The sequence below is a fragment of the Sphaeramia orbicularis genome, chromosome 2, assembly GCF_902148855.1.
Source record: "Sphaeramia orbicularis chromosome 2, fSphaOr1.1, whole genome shotgun sequence".
Lineage (NCBI taxonomy): Eukaryota > Metazoa > Chordata > Actinopteri > Kurtiformes > Apogonidae > Sphaeramia > Sphaeramia orbicularis.
The window spans coordinates 30,498,614-30,516,197 of NC_043958.1; the positions used below are offsets into that span (position 1 = coordinate 30,498,614).

Sequence of the window (17,584 nt, forward strand, 5' to 3'; positions counted from 1 at the left end):
TCCTTTTTCATACCTGAGATCTCAGAGTTTGCTATTTGGTAAAAAAATAAATAAATAAATAAATCTCCAATTGTTGTTCAACAAAGGTACTTAAAAAAACTGTGTATTGTGAATCCAACTGTGAATTAATGGTATAGGTACTGTAGTCTTTTAATGCAGTATTCACTTTAATTTACTTCCTTTTTTGCGACATTGTCACATGAAGGATCTTGACTGGTTTCAATATACATTCCTTTAAAATTGACATTCTGTTGTTGTGTGTGTTATTTGGGTTAGATATTACAGTTCTAATTTAATTATTACCTGCTTGTGAATCTCCTTGGGGGCTTTTTGTGAATTTGGAGGAAACTCAAAGTCTGTGATTTGAACTGGTCTGTGTTTTTTACAAGTGGACACCTAGTGCTGTCATCAGTCAGGTTTGGCCACAGTGCAGGATCATCAGCCACAACTGGAGGACCTTCCTTTGGTGAGAATTCAGGTGCAGGTGAGGAGGTGGTTTAGGAAGTGCTGGCTGGGACATCCTCTTGGGTTTCCTCAAAGGACTCCCCATAATCTACGCTGAATAAGACCATAATGATCAGCCTAATTATGACCATTTTAAATCACCCTAATTAGACATTATATTAGACTGGATAAATACTTTATTAACCCATAAAAACCCAAACACACACCATCGACCAAAACCATCTACTGATCTAAAATGTCAAACCCTTACTGGTCCACTAATCCTATCAATACATGTCAATAATAAAAAATAATAAAATGCAGTTTGTCGTCTTTTCATGGTCATCAGATATGACCCATTTGGATTTTCAGAGGCTCCGTAGTTACCGTGGAAACACCGTCATCTTCTACAATATTGATTCACCAGTAAAACCCATGGAGTTGAATAAATGACAGTGGATGAGCACACTTGATTTTATGTTTAATCAATGATATTTTTGCTGAAAACATAACTTTTCCCCCATTTTTTTATTTGATATAATAACTGTTGTGAAAAAAAAAAACTCTGCTCATTCGTCCTCAGAATAAAAAATGGTCATTAGACGATCAGTGTCTTTCTGTGTATTTAAATTGGAGCTCCAAGGTACCGACCATACAGAGGCGAAAGCCGTCTGCAGAAGTGTACAAAGATGACAGTCTGTCATTGTCTCTCATATGAAACTAATAAAAAAAAGTCTGTGCCAGGCTGGAATGTCTGGGAGTACAGGAAGAGATAACTTCTGTGAGAAACTTCTGTGAGAAAGCGCCTCTTCTCAAACACAGGTGTCTCTGTGTCCTTAACTCAATATCATGGAATATAACAGTCTGAAAATATTGTCGCTAAATATAAATGGGTTGAATTCACCTGCAAAGAGAGGAAAAGTCATGACAAAACTGAAAAAAGAGAAGATTCAAATCATATTTCTACAAGAGACCCATCTATCTAAGGCAGAACATGAAAAACTACAAAAATGTGGCTATAGGAATTCATACGACAGTTTGGATAAACAAGGAAATAGAAGAGGAGTCATAATATTAATTTCCATTTTGACTAAACTTCTATATGAAAAAGAAATCCAAGATAAAGAGGGAAGATATGTCATTGTGAAGGGAAAGCTGGAAAACGAACCTGTTACTCTGGTAAATGTGACACCCCCCCCCCGAAAGAGATAAAGGATTCTTTTTGATCTATTTTCAATACAACAGCAATGGAAACTGAAGGCATATTAATTTGTGGAGGAGATTTCCACATAGTGATAAATCCTAAATTGCATACATGTCTTTTGGAAATGTGATAAAAATAAGTGTGTTTTGGGAGATGGTGTGTGGAGTGTTACAACAAATACTGGGGGAGGAGATTCCAATGTGCTGTGATGGACTGTATTTATGGAACTTGTCTGATGAAAGTGTAGTTGTTCCACATTAGTAGAGTCATAGTTTCAGCTCACTTTCCAAAGGGTTATAAATGCAGTATTCTCCAAACCACATGGGAGCAGTCTCTATAGACCCGCAGCAATACAATGAAAAAAAGGATCATCTTAGTTTTATTATTTTAACTGCTCGATGATCGAATAAAGTTAAGATGGCAGCACATGGTCATCACAGCTGGAGCTGAATGCATCAGGAATATCTGTTAAATTTCTACTCAAGAAGGCTGAGCCAGGTGAAAAAAATATTGGTGTGTAGAGGAAAATGTGTTGAACAAATCTGCTTTTAAAAAGTAAATTTTGATGAAAAATACAACTCTTACACCCTGAAAATCAACTGTCCACATGTGGGACTAATTTAAATATACAACAAATAAAAGTTTAAAATCCTCATTCAATGTAATAATATAATAATATATTAAATTTCTTATTTATAAGATTTAGGCATCCTTATATGTCTGATAAATGTTCATATCTTTGGGTATAAAGCAATAATCTTCCAACAATTCAAATAAAACTAACATAATCACAGCTATATGTTATTTTAACTCCTTTGATGCATGATGCATCCAGTATTCAGACCACCAGGAGGAGTTTCCCTCTAAACATGTCAAATCAGTTTTTTCTCTCTTATACGTGTTTGTACATCCTATAAAAACATTAAACTCTCATAATGTTGCAGTTTTTTTTCCGAGGCTATTTATTGATTTTAAACATTTTTACCCCTTTTTTTTTTGCATGGCATCCACATATGGCAAGGCAGGTTTATTTCTATAGCACATTTCATGTACGAGACAATTCAAAGTGCTTTACATAAAACATTTAAAGCATTACAGCAGAAGCAATAAAAAGTATAGGCATGAGAGAAACAAACAAAAAAATCAGATAAATAGATAAAACAGACAAGCAGATAAAACAGATAAAAACTTTTAGCTTAAAAGGAACAGTGCAGATCTGAACTGATGAATACAAACTCTATTCAAATGCAGCTGAGAACAGGTGGGTCTGGAACCTGGATTTAAATCAACTGAGTGTTTCAGCTGATCTGAGGTTTTCAGGAGTTTGTTCCAGACATGTGGAGCATAGAAGCTGAACGCAGCTTCTCTGTGTCTGGTTCTGACTCTGGAACTGACACCAGATATGGACACTTAACCTCCTGAGACCCAGGAAATGTCAGCAAAGTACAAGTTTTTTTTGTTTTTTATTACATTTTTTCTCAACTGCTAAAACACATTTCACCAAATTTTCCTCCATTTTTCCAAAACTCTAAACACAGCACACTTTTCTAAAGCTACATAAACAAACTTCTCTCTTCAAAATTCAAACTTTCACCCAAAACAGCTGCTCAAAGCCTGCAAAAATGTAAACACTGTACACATCATTACACACTACAAAAAAACAACTGAAAACACAGTGTTCAGTGTGTGAGAATATTCTTTTTTTCCACAACTGCCAAAGCATATTTTTAGAAACCTTACAGCATCTGTTCTCAGAATATATCACTGTATAGTATTGGGCCTTCATAGATGTGTGTTTTATATGAACAGTATGTCAATCTACAGAAAACCCAGCATGTACACGACTGGACTGGATCACAACTCTATGCAAACACTACAGAGGATCCAGTACACACAACAATACTCACTGAAAACAATGTTCAGGGTGGAATATTTTTGATTTACAGTATTTATCCCACCCACACACATATTATGCGGCATCCCGTCGTTGCACTGGGTCAGGCCACAGGACCTCATCTACATCACAGGCAATATTGTCCCTTCCCAGGCAACATGGGAAAAAGGCCTTGGCATGGCAGATCCAGCCTTGGAAAGCCTCCACAGGCACGTCAGCACAGGCCAGGTCCATAGTCCTGAGAAGGTTCTCTTTTGTGTAAGGTTGGAGGTCATATACCTTCCACCTCCATGTGGCATTCTTTCAACTCTAGAGAAACAAACATGCATTCCAGTACTGACTTGTAAGTACTCGACTGTAAAAAACATGCATGTACATCAGTAGAAGCATCAATGGACATGCTCTGCAAAATAGCAACTGAGATGAAACCAACTGTACTCCACTAGACTGGAAAAACGTATTGTAGTGACCAACACAGCAATACAGTCCAATCCCTGTTGTGTTCTCTGAATGCCCAGATAATGGAGAACACTGAGAACCGACTGAGGTTTGGACCAACTCTGAGTCCTGCTTCAGTCATTGTCATGCCATGGACAATGACATGATCAGTGACTGTTGCTCAGATCTGGTCTGTAATGGTGGTGTGAGTTTGTCTTGCTCTCCCTCCTCTGCCTCTGTCCATTGTGTTTGTTTGAACCTTCAGTAAACTCTTCACTCTGAACTGGCTTTTCTAGGTGGAATCACATCATCTGCAACAAGTGTCTTCAATTTTGAGTCGTTGTGTTTAATGAATGAAGCCAGGTGTGTTCATTGTGTTCACATTTTGCTGACTGTGGCGAGTATTTAGCATCACATGAGCTTTAATGTGAGAATTTGAGCAGAGTTTTTTGTAACTTGAGTTTTAGCGGGACAAACTGTGTTTAGATTTATGATAAAAGGAGGATTGTGTTTTGTGAATTGTCTTCAAGTGAAATATGTTTATGGTTTTGGCAAACGGGGGCTACTTTTCTTAAATGTGTTTAGAGGACTGGTCATCTGGTTTAGAGAACTGGCTTTTGTGTTTTAGCAATTGGGAAAAACTGTAAATAAGTGCCTATATTGGAAACATCATGATCCAACAGTTTCTTCAGATGCAGTTTTTAATTTTTTTATGGAATGTCCTTTGTGGTGGAGAGTTTTCTTTTGTTTCTTTGTTTTTTGTATAAAGTTGTGAAACTCTTGTCCACAAATGTGGACAGAAACCCATATCTGGGTCTTAGGAGGTTAAATATCTTAATAAAACCATATTTTTAAACAAACAAAAAAAATCAAAATGCATTTCAACTTTAGCCTAATTTTGAGTAATAAAATCAATCTAAAAAAAACCTTGATACTTTTTTAAAATAATTCCTGCATGAAAGGGTTGAGTGGCCTAAACTCCTGGAGCGCTGCCGTCTTTGTGACAGAACACTGAGGCCACACTTGGAAACACTAGCATCCATCCATCTACATATACATCACACTGACCAAGGCAGCTCATTATGATGGGATGGAAATCTATTTGTAGACTTTTATCTGGACTCTGAGACAAATATGTGGTTTTTGTCGGTGGATGAAAATAATCCTAAATGTGTTGTTTGACGTGTCCACATGAGTTTGTTTGTCCTGTGTGTGGTTGTGAACTCCTGTTTGCTGAATCATCCAGAACTTTGCCGACTGCTCTGAGCTGATGGAATATGTGAGTGTCCAACTGGTGCTGAGTAGAGTTGTGTTGGTGTTTAGTGTTGATCAGGGACTGGAACCCCAGGCAGATATGATGGTGTTGTGGAGCCGATGGGACATGTAGACTCATCCTCTGATGCTCTTCAGATGGGACTGTCCTTCAGCGAGGGGTTGATCCCTCGCTGAAGGACATCCTGTCCAAGTCTGGCAGATCCACTGTGTGTCCACCAGTCCAAGCAGGTCAGTATCAGGGTTTCTCACACCACACTTGGTCCTTCTTCCACAATAATGTCTTCAAATGCATCAGCTGTGGAGAACCATCGTCTCCATGGTGACGACACAATCGCAGCCACAAGTGTCAAAACTAAGAGTAGAACTGATCCAATGAAGTGACAAAACAGCATTAAAGAGTCCGGCCTCCCTGGTTCCAATAATGTGAACTGTGTCATGGATTTGATTTGTTTGGATTCTGGACAGTAAATCCACCCTGGAACTGACTGTTGTCTGGACATAGAACTGAATTAGTAAAGTTTTTATCCATGTTGTTGAGAAAATGACCTTTTGCTGTCACCGTCTCTGGATCAGATGATTGTGATTCCTGTGTTCAAGTAGTTTTTAGAAATAAGTTATTTTAAACATTTAAATTACAACTAATGATGAAAAAGTTCATTTAGATTTTAACTTCTATGAAGATTTTAAGATCTGAACCATAAACTGATGATTTGGAAAGCTCATTCAAAGTGAATAAAGTTAAGTGTATTTTATTAAGATATTTAAACTAATACATTTTGGTTTAGTTCATCTTACAGTTTTATGTTAAACTTAACTAGTAATCTTTTATGCTTTCAGATTATATTAAAAAAAAGTTAAGTTATTCTGTAAATAGCTCCACAACAAATTACTTTAAATTCATGTCACAAAATACTAACCACAATCAAATACATAATAATAAACCACAGTGTGCAGTCTACAAATAAAGTCCCCTTGTTCTGCCCTCACTATGTGTGAAGCCACCCTTGCAGAGCGAGGCAGACAGTTAACAACAGAAGGTGAAGAGGAATCAGGAAGAGACCAGTTTGGGTTTGAAGGTGAAGTCTTGTTTTGGTTGCTTATTTTCTTTCTTTCCCTTCTTTTAATAAAATACAAACAAATACATGTATTACAATGTGTGCTGACATATGTTTCCACTGTAAGCACTTCTTAACTTTTACCCATTCTTTTTAAATACATGAATGAAACAGCTAGATATTCCAGAAATTACAAACCAATGAAACAAGCATGTCCAGTATATAAACCATATGAAATGACCTTAAATATACAATAAGGGGCACAAGAAATGCAGTCATCTTGTACAGAATGTACACAGTTAAAAACGTCTTTCTGAACTGCATTAACATTACATGGAATCTAATTGGCATGAATCAAAAATACTCCAATGCTAATAATATGCACAAGTTTCTCCCGGAGTGCACAAATAATTTGCTAGTAAAGGAAACACAACAATTGTTACCAAATAGCATCCGCATTAGCTCTGAACTGAGTACATACAAGCTAGCACTGACACAAAACAAACTGCCACCTGACTCACATATTAGCAGTGAACAGAACGCTTCTACCACAAAGTGAAAACTTATTTGTGCTCTGTAAAAGATGCTAGCAGTCATGCTTCTAAGTTAATGACAAAAGAATCGTAAAACTAATACTTCCACATGTGTATCTGCCCAGATTTATCGACCAGAATGAAAGCTGCACATAACTTCAATGGCGTGGCCAAACAGAATGATAACAGTACATACAGGGCGCCCATAGATGGCGCCATTCAACAACTTTAAGAGAAGAACACACCTTATGAACACAAAAGTTCATAGAAAGCCGTTCAGTTCAGCTAACAATTAGATTACAGTTGTAATAGTCCGTTCACAGCAAAGTCTGAGCGCTTACCGCCTGTCTCTCCAGAGTCTCAGTGAGTCTTTCACGCTGATGATTCTTCTCTGATGGTATCCACGCTGTAACAAACTCCTCTTGCTGCTGCTGCCATGGCGTCCTCTCAGCTCCTAGTACCTAACCACACCAACACACTAACCAGATCTAGACACTAACCACCACTGGAGAAAGACCATATTATTGTGACCAGTGTGGGAAGACTTTCAGATATTCTTCTGCTTTACGTTCTCACCACAAGAACATGATGTTCCCCTGTGATAGGTGCACAAAGATATTCTGGTCCTCTTCCTCTTACAGGTGTCACCAACAGACCCACACTGGAGAGAATCCCACTCAGTGCAGATTCGGTGACAGCTCTTTGATCACAGGTTCACAATGTACTAAACATGAACATGTCAAACATTTGCACAAAAGACAAAAACTGAACAGTTGTCCAAGAAGTCAGACTCTAGACAGTCAGTGTCATAACACACCAGAACAGCTGGAGTGTTATCAGTGTCCAAACAGATTGTGGTCATCCTCTGCTCTCTCCCATCATCAGCTCAGATGTGAATCATCAGCGTCTGGACCAAACAGTACCTCAGCATCAGATGAGAAGAAGAAACACAGTGTGTGTGAACCAGCAGCACCCACTTCTTCTGACAAGAACATCAGACTTCAAAACCTCCAGATCAGACTTCACAGGATCCAGAAGTGAAGACAAACACCAGACTGAAAGCTGTGTTTTGTTGTCTTCAGAGTCCAGAAGTGTGTTCTAATGCACCACTCTGTAGCAGGAAGCAGGAGGTGACATCACTGGTAAGGCGGGGGAAGGGAAGGATAGAAATCAGACCCACCTGAGAGCTGTGTGGTGGAGGGAAACTCAAACAAAGGAGAGACTGGAAGGAGGTCTGATCGACAGGAGAAGTGACAACGACAAGGAAAGGAGGAAAAGACTGAATGTGACTTTAAGTGAGGAATCTGGAAGTGGACTGGTGTGGACCCAGGACACACACACTCTCTCTCTCTCTCTCTCTCTCTCTCTCTCTCTCTCTCTCTCTCTCTCTCTCTCTCTCTCTCTCTCTCTCTCTCTCTCTCTCTCTCTCTCTCTCTCTCTCTCTCTCTCTCTCTCTCTCTCTCTCTCTCTCTCTCTCTCTCTCTCTCTCTCTCTCTCTCTCTCTCTCTCTCTCTCTCTTTTCAAACTGTAATCTCATTGTTAGCTGGTGCTGTGTGTTTGGGTGAATTCAGGGATGCTCCGTGGGAATGGAAGTTAGATTTAGTGCCTGAACAGCTTTCTATTAACTTTTGTGTTCATAATTACACTTCATTTGTAGACTGCATACTGTGGTTTGATTATTATGGATTTGATTGTGGTTAGTATTTTGTAACAGGAATTTAAAGTAACTTGTGGAGCTATTTACTACGATGGTGTATTAGGGCCACAGAAGAAAAAAAAAAAAACACTTGTCACTACGAGAATAAAGTCATTATTTAACAAGAATAAAGTCATAGTTTAAAAAAACCTCATTATTTAATGAGAATAAAGTCGTTATAAGTGCACTGCTCACAATGTAGATAGTTTCTTTGTTATACTTGTTTTTGACTTATTTCTTTAGTAGTAGTAGTATTAGTAGTTTATTCAGTCATGACAACACCAAATATTGTACACAGTATTGACATTTCATGCAAAGGAAAGAAAAAGAATCACAGAATCACGAATCTTGTGTTGAATAATGTGTTGAATAATGACTGAAAAGGTATAGGCAGAAGCAGACTGCTTATCAAGGCCTATCCTATATTACAACTTTTTAGGCTACCAACCTCCAAAGAAATAACAACAGATAATTAATCGCATTTATAAGCTTCAAAAATAGCTTTACAAACCATTTTCTTAAAAACCAAAAAAGAACTACATGTTTTTAAATTTAAGTTGGCATCATTCCAAAATTTAACTCCAATAATGGACACACATCTCCTTTTCATACCTTTTTTTAGCTTTTTGTACAGTAAATTTGCAAACACCTCTGAGATTATATGGAATGTACTGAATTGAAAAGAACCTCTGTATTGGGTCAGGGAGCATTTTTGATTTTGCTCTGAACATAACTTGCATTATTTAGTTAATTTTGTTTGCTTATGATTGTATATTATTACTAGACGTTGCAAATACTTTCTTTATTGTAAGTTTTAGGGGAGGCCCACGATAAACCACTTTAGTTTTTGGCTTCCCTGGCATGTCTTTTATTATTATTATTATTATTATTATTATTATTATTATTATTATTATTATTATTATTATTATTATTATGTTTTATTGTCTTGTATACATGCAAATGAACAATAAACAATTCTACTCTGAGTTTGAGTCCAACAGAAGGGAAAGTTCCTGCTTCACTTGTTGCTTTTGCTGTAAAACCAGAAACTCTGTCGAATTTTCAAAATATTACGACTTTAATCTCATAAAATTACGATTTTATTCTTGTTAAATAATGACGTTTTTAAAACTACATCTTTATTCTCATTAATTAATGACTTTATTCTTGAAATGTAACGACTTTATTCTCGTCGTGACAAGTGTTTTTATTTTCTTATGTGGCCCTAATACGCCGTCGTAATTTACAGAATAATTTAAACTTTTTAATATAATCTTAAAGCATAAAAGATTACCAGTTAAGTTTAACATAAAACTGTAAAATGAACTAAACCAAAATTCATGAGTTTAATCTTTATCTTTAGTTTATCTTAATAAAATGCGTTTAACTTTACTCATTTTACATGATCTTTCCAAATCCTCCGTTTGTGGTTCAAATCTTAATATCTTACTAAAAGTTAAAATCTAAATAAACTATTTCATCATTAGTCGTAATTTAAACACTTTAAATAAGTTATTTCTAAAAACTCCTGTTTACATAAGTGCTCTCAACTTGCTGTGTTCATTTAATTCTATTTAATGTTGATGGAATCTGTATAATTTATTGTGTAACTTAACTGCTGACTTACTCAGTTAAGGTTGTATCTACTTTAGCTTATTTTATGTTGTATGGTATTTACTCTGGTGTTTGTTTGTTTCCTGTTTAAAGGTTTTTGACCTAATCTGATCATCTAATCAGCTAAATCATCTGATTGAATTCATCTAATTGTCTGATCGCCTGATCCCTGTTCTAAAATAAATGGAGAAATAATTGGACAAAAGGTGAAACTTCAGCAGTGAGTCTGTCCCTTCCAAGTGTGGGAAATCACACAGAAAAGACAGGGAGACTTGTCTCTGTCTTTCTCTCTTTCTCTGTCTCTGTCTCTCTCTCTGTCTCTCTCTCTCTGTCTCTCTCTCTCTCTCTCTCTCTCTCTCTCTCTCTCTCTCTCTCTCTCTCTCTCTCTCTCTCTCTCTCTCTCTCTCTCTCTCTCTCTCTCTCTCTCTCTCTCTCTCTCTCTCTCTCTCTCTCTCTCTCTGGGTTTAGAATTTCATCTTGTGTTTCAGTGGATGCATTGAAGTCAGACTGAGGAGGGAACTTCACTGCCATGCATTAGACGTTTGGACTGAAATAATGGGAGTCAGACTGATTACACATGTTCTCTACAGTCTTTATTTCAGCGCTGATTCTGATCAGAACTCTATGGGTTAAGGAAGCTGTCCAAATATTCATGGACATAAGACAGATATGTGTGCATATGAGTCTATAGTTGTGCAAAAAATAAATATTTGTAAACGTTTGAATGAGTTCAGTCGTATATAAAATGTTTTGTGTGTATTTTATCAGAATACAAATGAATAAGTTTTGACATCAACAATTACAAACAGTGCCTGTCAAACAACCTCCTGTTTGATGGAAAATCACTGAAATGAACAACAAAAAATCTGAATCCACAGCGTCGCCATGACAACACCATTAGCAGAACTTGTTACTACGTTTTGAACAGTAACGTCTGCACATGATTCTGACTAAATCTGAGTTTGTTCAAATACAATGACAGTAAATTACAAAAAGAAGCTAAAAAAAAAAAGAGTTTCAAATCCAAAATGGTGGACACTGAGTTGAAGTCATGTGACTGGTTTAGTTTTTGGTCTGGGGTGATGGACGTGAACCAGATTTCACACATGTAGGTGAACCTTGTGGACTGTAGAGGTGGAGCATTAGGGGGCAGCACTGCACCACTGTTATGTCCATTCAGGAACTTCATCAACAAATAAACTAAATGACTTTGACTGACGTGTTGTTGTGTGAGTTTTTGAACACGTTCCATCTAAATTCAGTTCCATTTCAGGTCCAATCCAGAGTAATCATGTCAGCAGATCCAACAGGCCCCGCCCACACACTGGGACTGGATCTAATTCTATCATAAAGCTGCTGTAAATGGGGAATAAAACCATGTGGAGAACCATGTCCCTGGACCGTCCAGGTCTGGACTAAGACGCCACTGTTTACAAGGTCTGGATCCAAGACCCTCTGCTTTCACACACTTTCAAACTCCACTGTCAATCACATCAGGAGGAAACGGACAGAAAAGTGGTCCTGAAACGAGTGGAAGTTCAAGTCCATAAATCCAGTCCCTGTCCACAGTTGGTATCTGTGCTGTTGACTGTAGAGGACAGAGCTGATGGGGACGTTTATGGTCCAATAAACACCTGTTAGCACAAAGTCAGATCCAGCTGCATCAGCTGATCTTTGACCTGGTCCTGCAGGTTGGGACTGGTTTATGGTTTTACTGGTCCTGGTTTATGGTTTTACTGGTCCTGGTTTATGGTTTTACTGGTCCTGGTTTATGGTTTTACTGGTTATGGCTTCGTCTCAGACACGTGAGACAGAAACAGGAGGAGGAGCAGAGGCTTTAAGCGTCAGGACGGACTGGTGTGTGCAGACCAACACACAGCTTTGTCTCCAAACAGACGCCTTCAGACGGCGTTCAGCCACAGGAAGTGGAGCTTCGTCAACACGTCCGGACGCGGCTTCGATCGACACAAACGGGACCAGACCGGACTCTGCCGGTTTTGGTCTCAGACCGGTGAGTACTGATGAGCTCCTCCCTGTGGAGCTGGTTTTAGGAGGCGTTTAGGGGTCACTATGGAACACATTTAGGCTAGGTGGAGCCACTGCAGGGGGAAGGAACGAGGAATTACTGAGAATGAGCACAAGTAGATCTGGACGGAACCACCCAACTGTGAGAAGAACACACAAAGACCCAAGGACCTTTAGAATAGGTTTATACACTGTAAAAAAATCTGGAATTTAACACAAGTTTAACCGTTTATTTGACAGATTTTTCCTGTATTTTTAAGACACAGGAAAATATCAATGAAATGACAAAAACAGACTGTGATTTTACATGTCAAATGGAAAAGAACACGAAAAAACTGGAACTGAATAACCATAAAATTAAAATGTTTTAATAGATTTTTTTTCTACAGAAAAATATAATTAAAATACATTTGCAAATGTGTCGTAATTTCACCAATATTTCTTTTCTATTTATGAGATTAAACTGTTAATTTAAAGTTTAATTCTGTAAAACAAAAATAATAAAACCAGATAAAATTCCTGACAGTTAACAGTAACAGAAGTATTAGTTCTGTCAGTTGAACCAGACTTGTTTGTTCATTGACAAATATCTTGTGTAATTACAGGAGGTTTCACAACAAAAATGTTGAATAAATGTATTTTTGTGAATGTATAACATGTATAAGCACTGATAAACTGTCCAAATAGAGTTTTTATCAGTGGAGTGGACAACTGAGTCTGACTGAAAATTATATATATGTGTGTGTGTGTGTGTGTGTGTGTGTGTGTGTGTGTGTGCATACGTACACACATATACATACATATACACACACACAGAAACACACAGACACACACGAACACACTCACACACACACAGAACCACACACACAGAGACACAGACACACACACTCAGCTGCAGCAGAGGAGAGGATGAAGACAAGACAAAGTGCATTTTTTCCTCCGTGCTCAGCTGTGACTTTTTAAACTATAGAACTCGACACTTTCGTGTCCCATGACAATAACGTCCTTGGTCGCTGCACACACTCTCCACCTTTAGGACCTTCAGGACCCCAACCCGCCCTTTTAATGGCCTGGAGCCACAATCTGCTTCTGCTTTGGACAAACGGATGAGATCCCCTCAGGATATTCTACATTTTCCATCCATCCTTTTGCTGGTTTGTGCAGTTAACAGCACAACAACTGCTTGTCATTTTCTTTTGCTGTTTGACTCCGATTGTAAATAATGACAAATGTCCCGCTTTCTGCTCCTGAATGCGCGCGCATTACAGCGACGAATCACAACGCTGTATTGACATGACCAACCAATCAGAATGCAGCTGTTGTCATTCCCGGAAGTGCCCGCCCCGTTTGTTCCTCCTTTGCTTTTGCTGTTAGAGCCAGAGACAAGCCGTGAAGCGGCTTCATCCAACTTCATTCTACTCGATGTTAGTCGGTGGGTTTGGACACAGATTCTCATCTTTTCATACTTAGGAGCAGTTTGAGCTCAAATCTACCCAAGTCTTTTTCCTCCTGGATATCTCGGTGCTCTCCGCTATAGTTAGCCGGTACCGGAGCTAATAACTCTCGTGCAGTGAAGCGGAGACGGTCACGTGAGTTTGGATGGATTTCCTTTTCAGTCCTCGCGCTGCTTGAACATGCTCCGGTTGTTTTCTATGCGCTGCATAGGAGTTTGTTTAGGGCCGTTGCTATGGAGATAACATGGCGGTAGTAGGAAAACCAGAGCACCAGCAGCGCTGATATTTCTAATCCCGCCCAAAATACAGAGTTGAATCTTATTTCCTGTTCAATAGAACAGAGTTTGTTCTGATATAGATACTTCTACACTGTGATGAATAACAGTGACTAACGCCCCCGTTTGTGCCTGAGCACCCCCCTCTCAGCTTTGTCATCCAGAACGCCCCCTGGGGGGCGGTCCCACCCCTGTTGAGAAACCCTAGTGGAGGATGTTCAAGTCCTGTCTGCTGTTTGTTTGTTCCACTTGTAGATTTCCTGCCTCAGTGGATGAAATCCTGGAAATGCAGAGCCATCATACAGACCTTCTGGAGCTGCTGGGTCACAGATTGGATCTTTAGGACTGAAAAGCTTTTCTGAGGTCAGTGAATACTCCAACTGTGGGATGGTTTGGATTTATTGAACTGCTGATTTCCTGTGTTGAGTTTCTTAATGCCAGTGCAGTTCCTCTGCTCTGCTTTACGTTTATCTATGAATTTGTCCGACCCTTTACTGAATAGTTTTTCTAGAATTTGTGAGAACTGAGGTCGAACTGAAACAGGTCTGGAGTTTGTGAAATGGTGGTTAATCCTAGATTTATAAAGAGGGAACTTCTGCAACTTTCATTTAGTTTTAATTCAGACATAGTCCAGGTTGACTGTTGGTTTACAGAAATATGTATTCCTGATGTTTCATACACCGTATAAGTGTTTGTGTGTTTTTAGTTTTGCAGATGGTTTTATCAGAGATGAGAGTTAGCAGAGTTTAGTGCGTTCATGTCTCACAGATAGCTGCTGTCTAGGTCGTCTGACTGAATTTGTCGTGTATGGAGCAGGAGATGAGGAGGGATTTTTCCTCCTGTTGCTCAGTACATGTGCAGACTATTAGTAGATGGAGTTGTAATGTAAAACAAACTTCACTTTGTTCTTGCTCCTTAGTGAGTCATGTGTTGTTTGTATGTGAGGTTATATCAAATATTGTTTGTCCTTTTAACATTTGAGTATCTGTTGTTGTTTGAATCAGTTGCTTTGCTTCTTTGAACTGCTGTTTTGTATTGTGTTCTTTTGCAGATATTGCAGAACTCGTATCATTAATGCTATTGTTGTGTTTTGACTTTTCTTGTTGAGATGATGTGATATGAGATGATGCAGACTATTGGTAGATGGAGTTGTAATGTAATGTTTAGTTCTGGCTCCTTGGTGAACCCCCCCACCCCACCCCCATTGTACTTCTGATGTTTGTTGTAATTGTTGGCTTTCCTGGCCTTTGTCTCCCTGAGCCCCCTCCTCAGCTGGTCCATATGAGGGAGAGGGGGGTAGGAGGTGACTGGAGGGGCTCCTCTGTTACAGGGAGGGGCAGAGGTGGCAATAATAACAGCTGGGGGGGGTCCATACTGGAGAGGTGTGAAGAGGGACCTGAAGAGGTGGGGGCTGGAGTCAGGACAGATTCAAACCTGTTGAAATGCAAATTCCTCTCATTTGCCCAGTCCTGATCTCCATTAAATGGTGGGCGGTCGTTACTTGATGTGTTCAGGGTGCAGCGGTGAATTTGGATGTATCACCAAGAAAAAGAAAACTGGTTTAACTCAACAGTTTTTTGTCCAATCAGCACCAAACTTCATGTGCATGATAAGACTCACACCCTGAACATAATGACATGACAATATTGAGTCTGACTCATAGTGCCACCTAGTGGTGACAATAAATGACATATTTTGGGGTTTTCATGTGCAGATTGAACATGTCCAACTTAAATTTCCTCAGAAAACCTGAACAAGTTCATGATTTAAAACGTTCCAAGTTGGTGACCTTAGGTAACGTCATATGATTGTGGTAGTGCTACGAGTTCTGAGGTTTTTTTTTATAAAACAAGTAATTGTTGTGACTCATTTGTACATTGTTGAATCTGCATCAATTTTCACATGTAGAATAAGAGGACTGAGTTGTTAAATGTTTGAAAATGTCCTATTAATGATCTAACTCGTTAATTTTGTCTGTCTGCTTAACCTGGTTTGAAAGGGATGTGTTTGTTGTGTTCCATTCCATTGCGTTTCAGTGACCACCTCTTCTGTTTCTTTGTGTTTTGATGTAGAGAGAAGCCAAAGGGGGATTTAAAGTGAAACCTGAAAGTTTTTTCTAGACAAAGATCACCTGATTCCAGCAAACATGGATGGAAGGCCCACCTGTGAGCAGTGTGGAAAGACTTTCACCGCAGCAAGTGACCTAAAAATCCACCAACGCATCCACACTGGAGAAAGACCATATGAGTGTGACCAATGTGGAAAGAGTTTCACCCAAATGAATGGGCTTCAACGTCACCAACGCACCCACAATGGAGAAAAACCATATGGATGTGACCAGTGTGGGAAGACTTTCACCGCAGCAGGTTACCTAAAAATCCACCAACGCATCCACACTGGAGAAAGACCATATGAGTGTGGTCAGTGTGGAAATGCTTTCGCCACAGCAAGTCAACGAAAACAACATCAACGCATCCACACTGAAGAAAAACCATATGCCTGTGCCCAATGCGGAAAGAGTTTCACCCGTATGAATGGTCTTAAATATCACCAACGCAGCCACACTGGAGAAAAACCATATGAATGTGACCAGTGCGGAAAGCGTTTCACCCAAATGAATGTGCTTAAACGTCACCAACACATTCACACTGGAGAAAAACCTTATAAGTGTGACCAGTGTGGGAATGCTTTCACCAGAGCAAGTTACCTGAAATTCCACCAACGCATCCACACTGGAGAAAGACCATATGAGTGTGACCAGTGTGGAAGGAGTTTCACCCAAATGATTGTGCTTAAACGTCACCAACACATTCACACTGGAGAAAAACCCTATAAGTGTGACCAGTGTGGGAATGCTTTCACCACGGGAAGTGACCTAAAAATCCACCAACGCATCCACATTGGAGAAAGACCATATAACTGTGACCAGTGTGGAAAGGCTTTCACCACAGCAAGTTACCTAAAGAAACACCAACACATCCACACTGGAGCAAGACCATATAACTGTGACCAGTGTGGAAAGGCTTTCACCACAGCAAGTTACCTAAAGAAACACCAACACATCCACACTGGAGCAAGACCATATAACTGTGACCAGTGTGGAAAGGCTTTCACCACAGCAAGTTACCTAAAGAAACACCAACACATCCACACTGGAGAAAGACCATATAACTGTGACCAGTGCGGGAAGTCTTTCACCAAAGCTGACCACCTAAAAATCCACAAACGCATCCACACTGGAGAAAGACCATATAACTGTGACCGCTGTGGAAAGGCTTTCACCACAGCAAGTTACCTAAAGAAACACCAACACATCCACACTGGAGAAAGACCATATAACTGTGACCAGTGCGGGAAGTCTTTCACCAAAGCTGACCACCTAAAAATCCACCAACGGACCCACATTGGAGAGAGACCCAAGTCCATCCCATAATTTCACACCCACAACCCACATCCAATCTACATTTTACATCTGTCCTCACTTAAGTCCATTCACAAATATAAAAACCTCTGAAATTATAATTACTCTGTCTAAATTGAAAGAAATCTTGAGTGCTATTTGGAACAATATTATTTTTTACTTTTTAAATCATATAGAATATCCTGCAATTATAAAGATTTCAAGTGGAATAAATCAGTTATTGGTTTCTTTACAATATCCTACTTTATTACTTACT

The 17,584-nt window shown here is 39.1% G+C and overlaps 1 protein-coding gene and 1 long non-coding RNA gene across 2 annotated transcripts in view; both read left to right on the forward strand.

The window, feature by feature from the left end:
* The window catches only part of LOC115434010 (zinc finger protein 431-like), a 215,746-nt gene extending 198,162 nt beyond the window's left edge, over positions 1-17,584 (forward strand). The window contains exon 6 of the mRNA XM_030155668.1: positions 16,605-17,584. Coding sequence (XP_030011528.1) covers positions 16,605-17,340 — 736 coding nt within the window. The 3' untranslated portion in view covers positions 17,341-17,584. The remainder of the gene's footprint in view (positions 1-16,604) is intronic.
* LOC115434035 (uncharacterized) lies at positions 13,634-16,116 on the forward strand. The gene is made up of 3 exons (XR_003937465.1): positions 13,634-13,767; positions 14,163-14,270; positions 15,980-16,116. It is a non-coding gene; the product is annotated as an uncharacterized LOC115434035 (long non-coding RNA).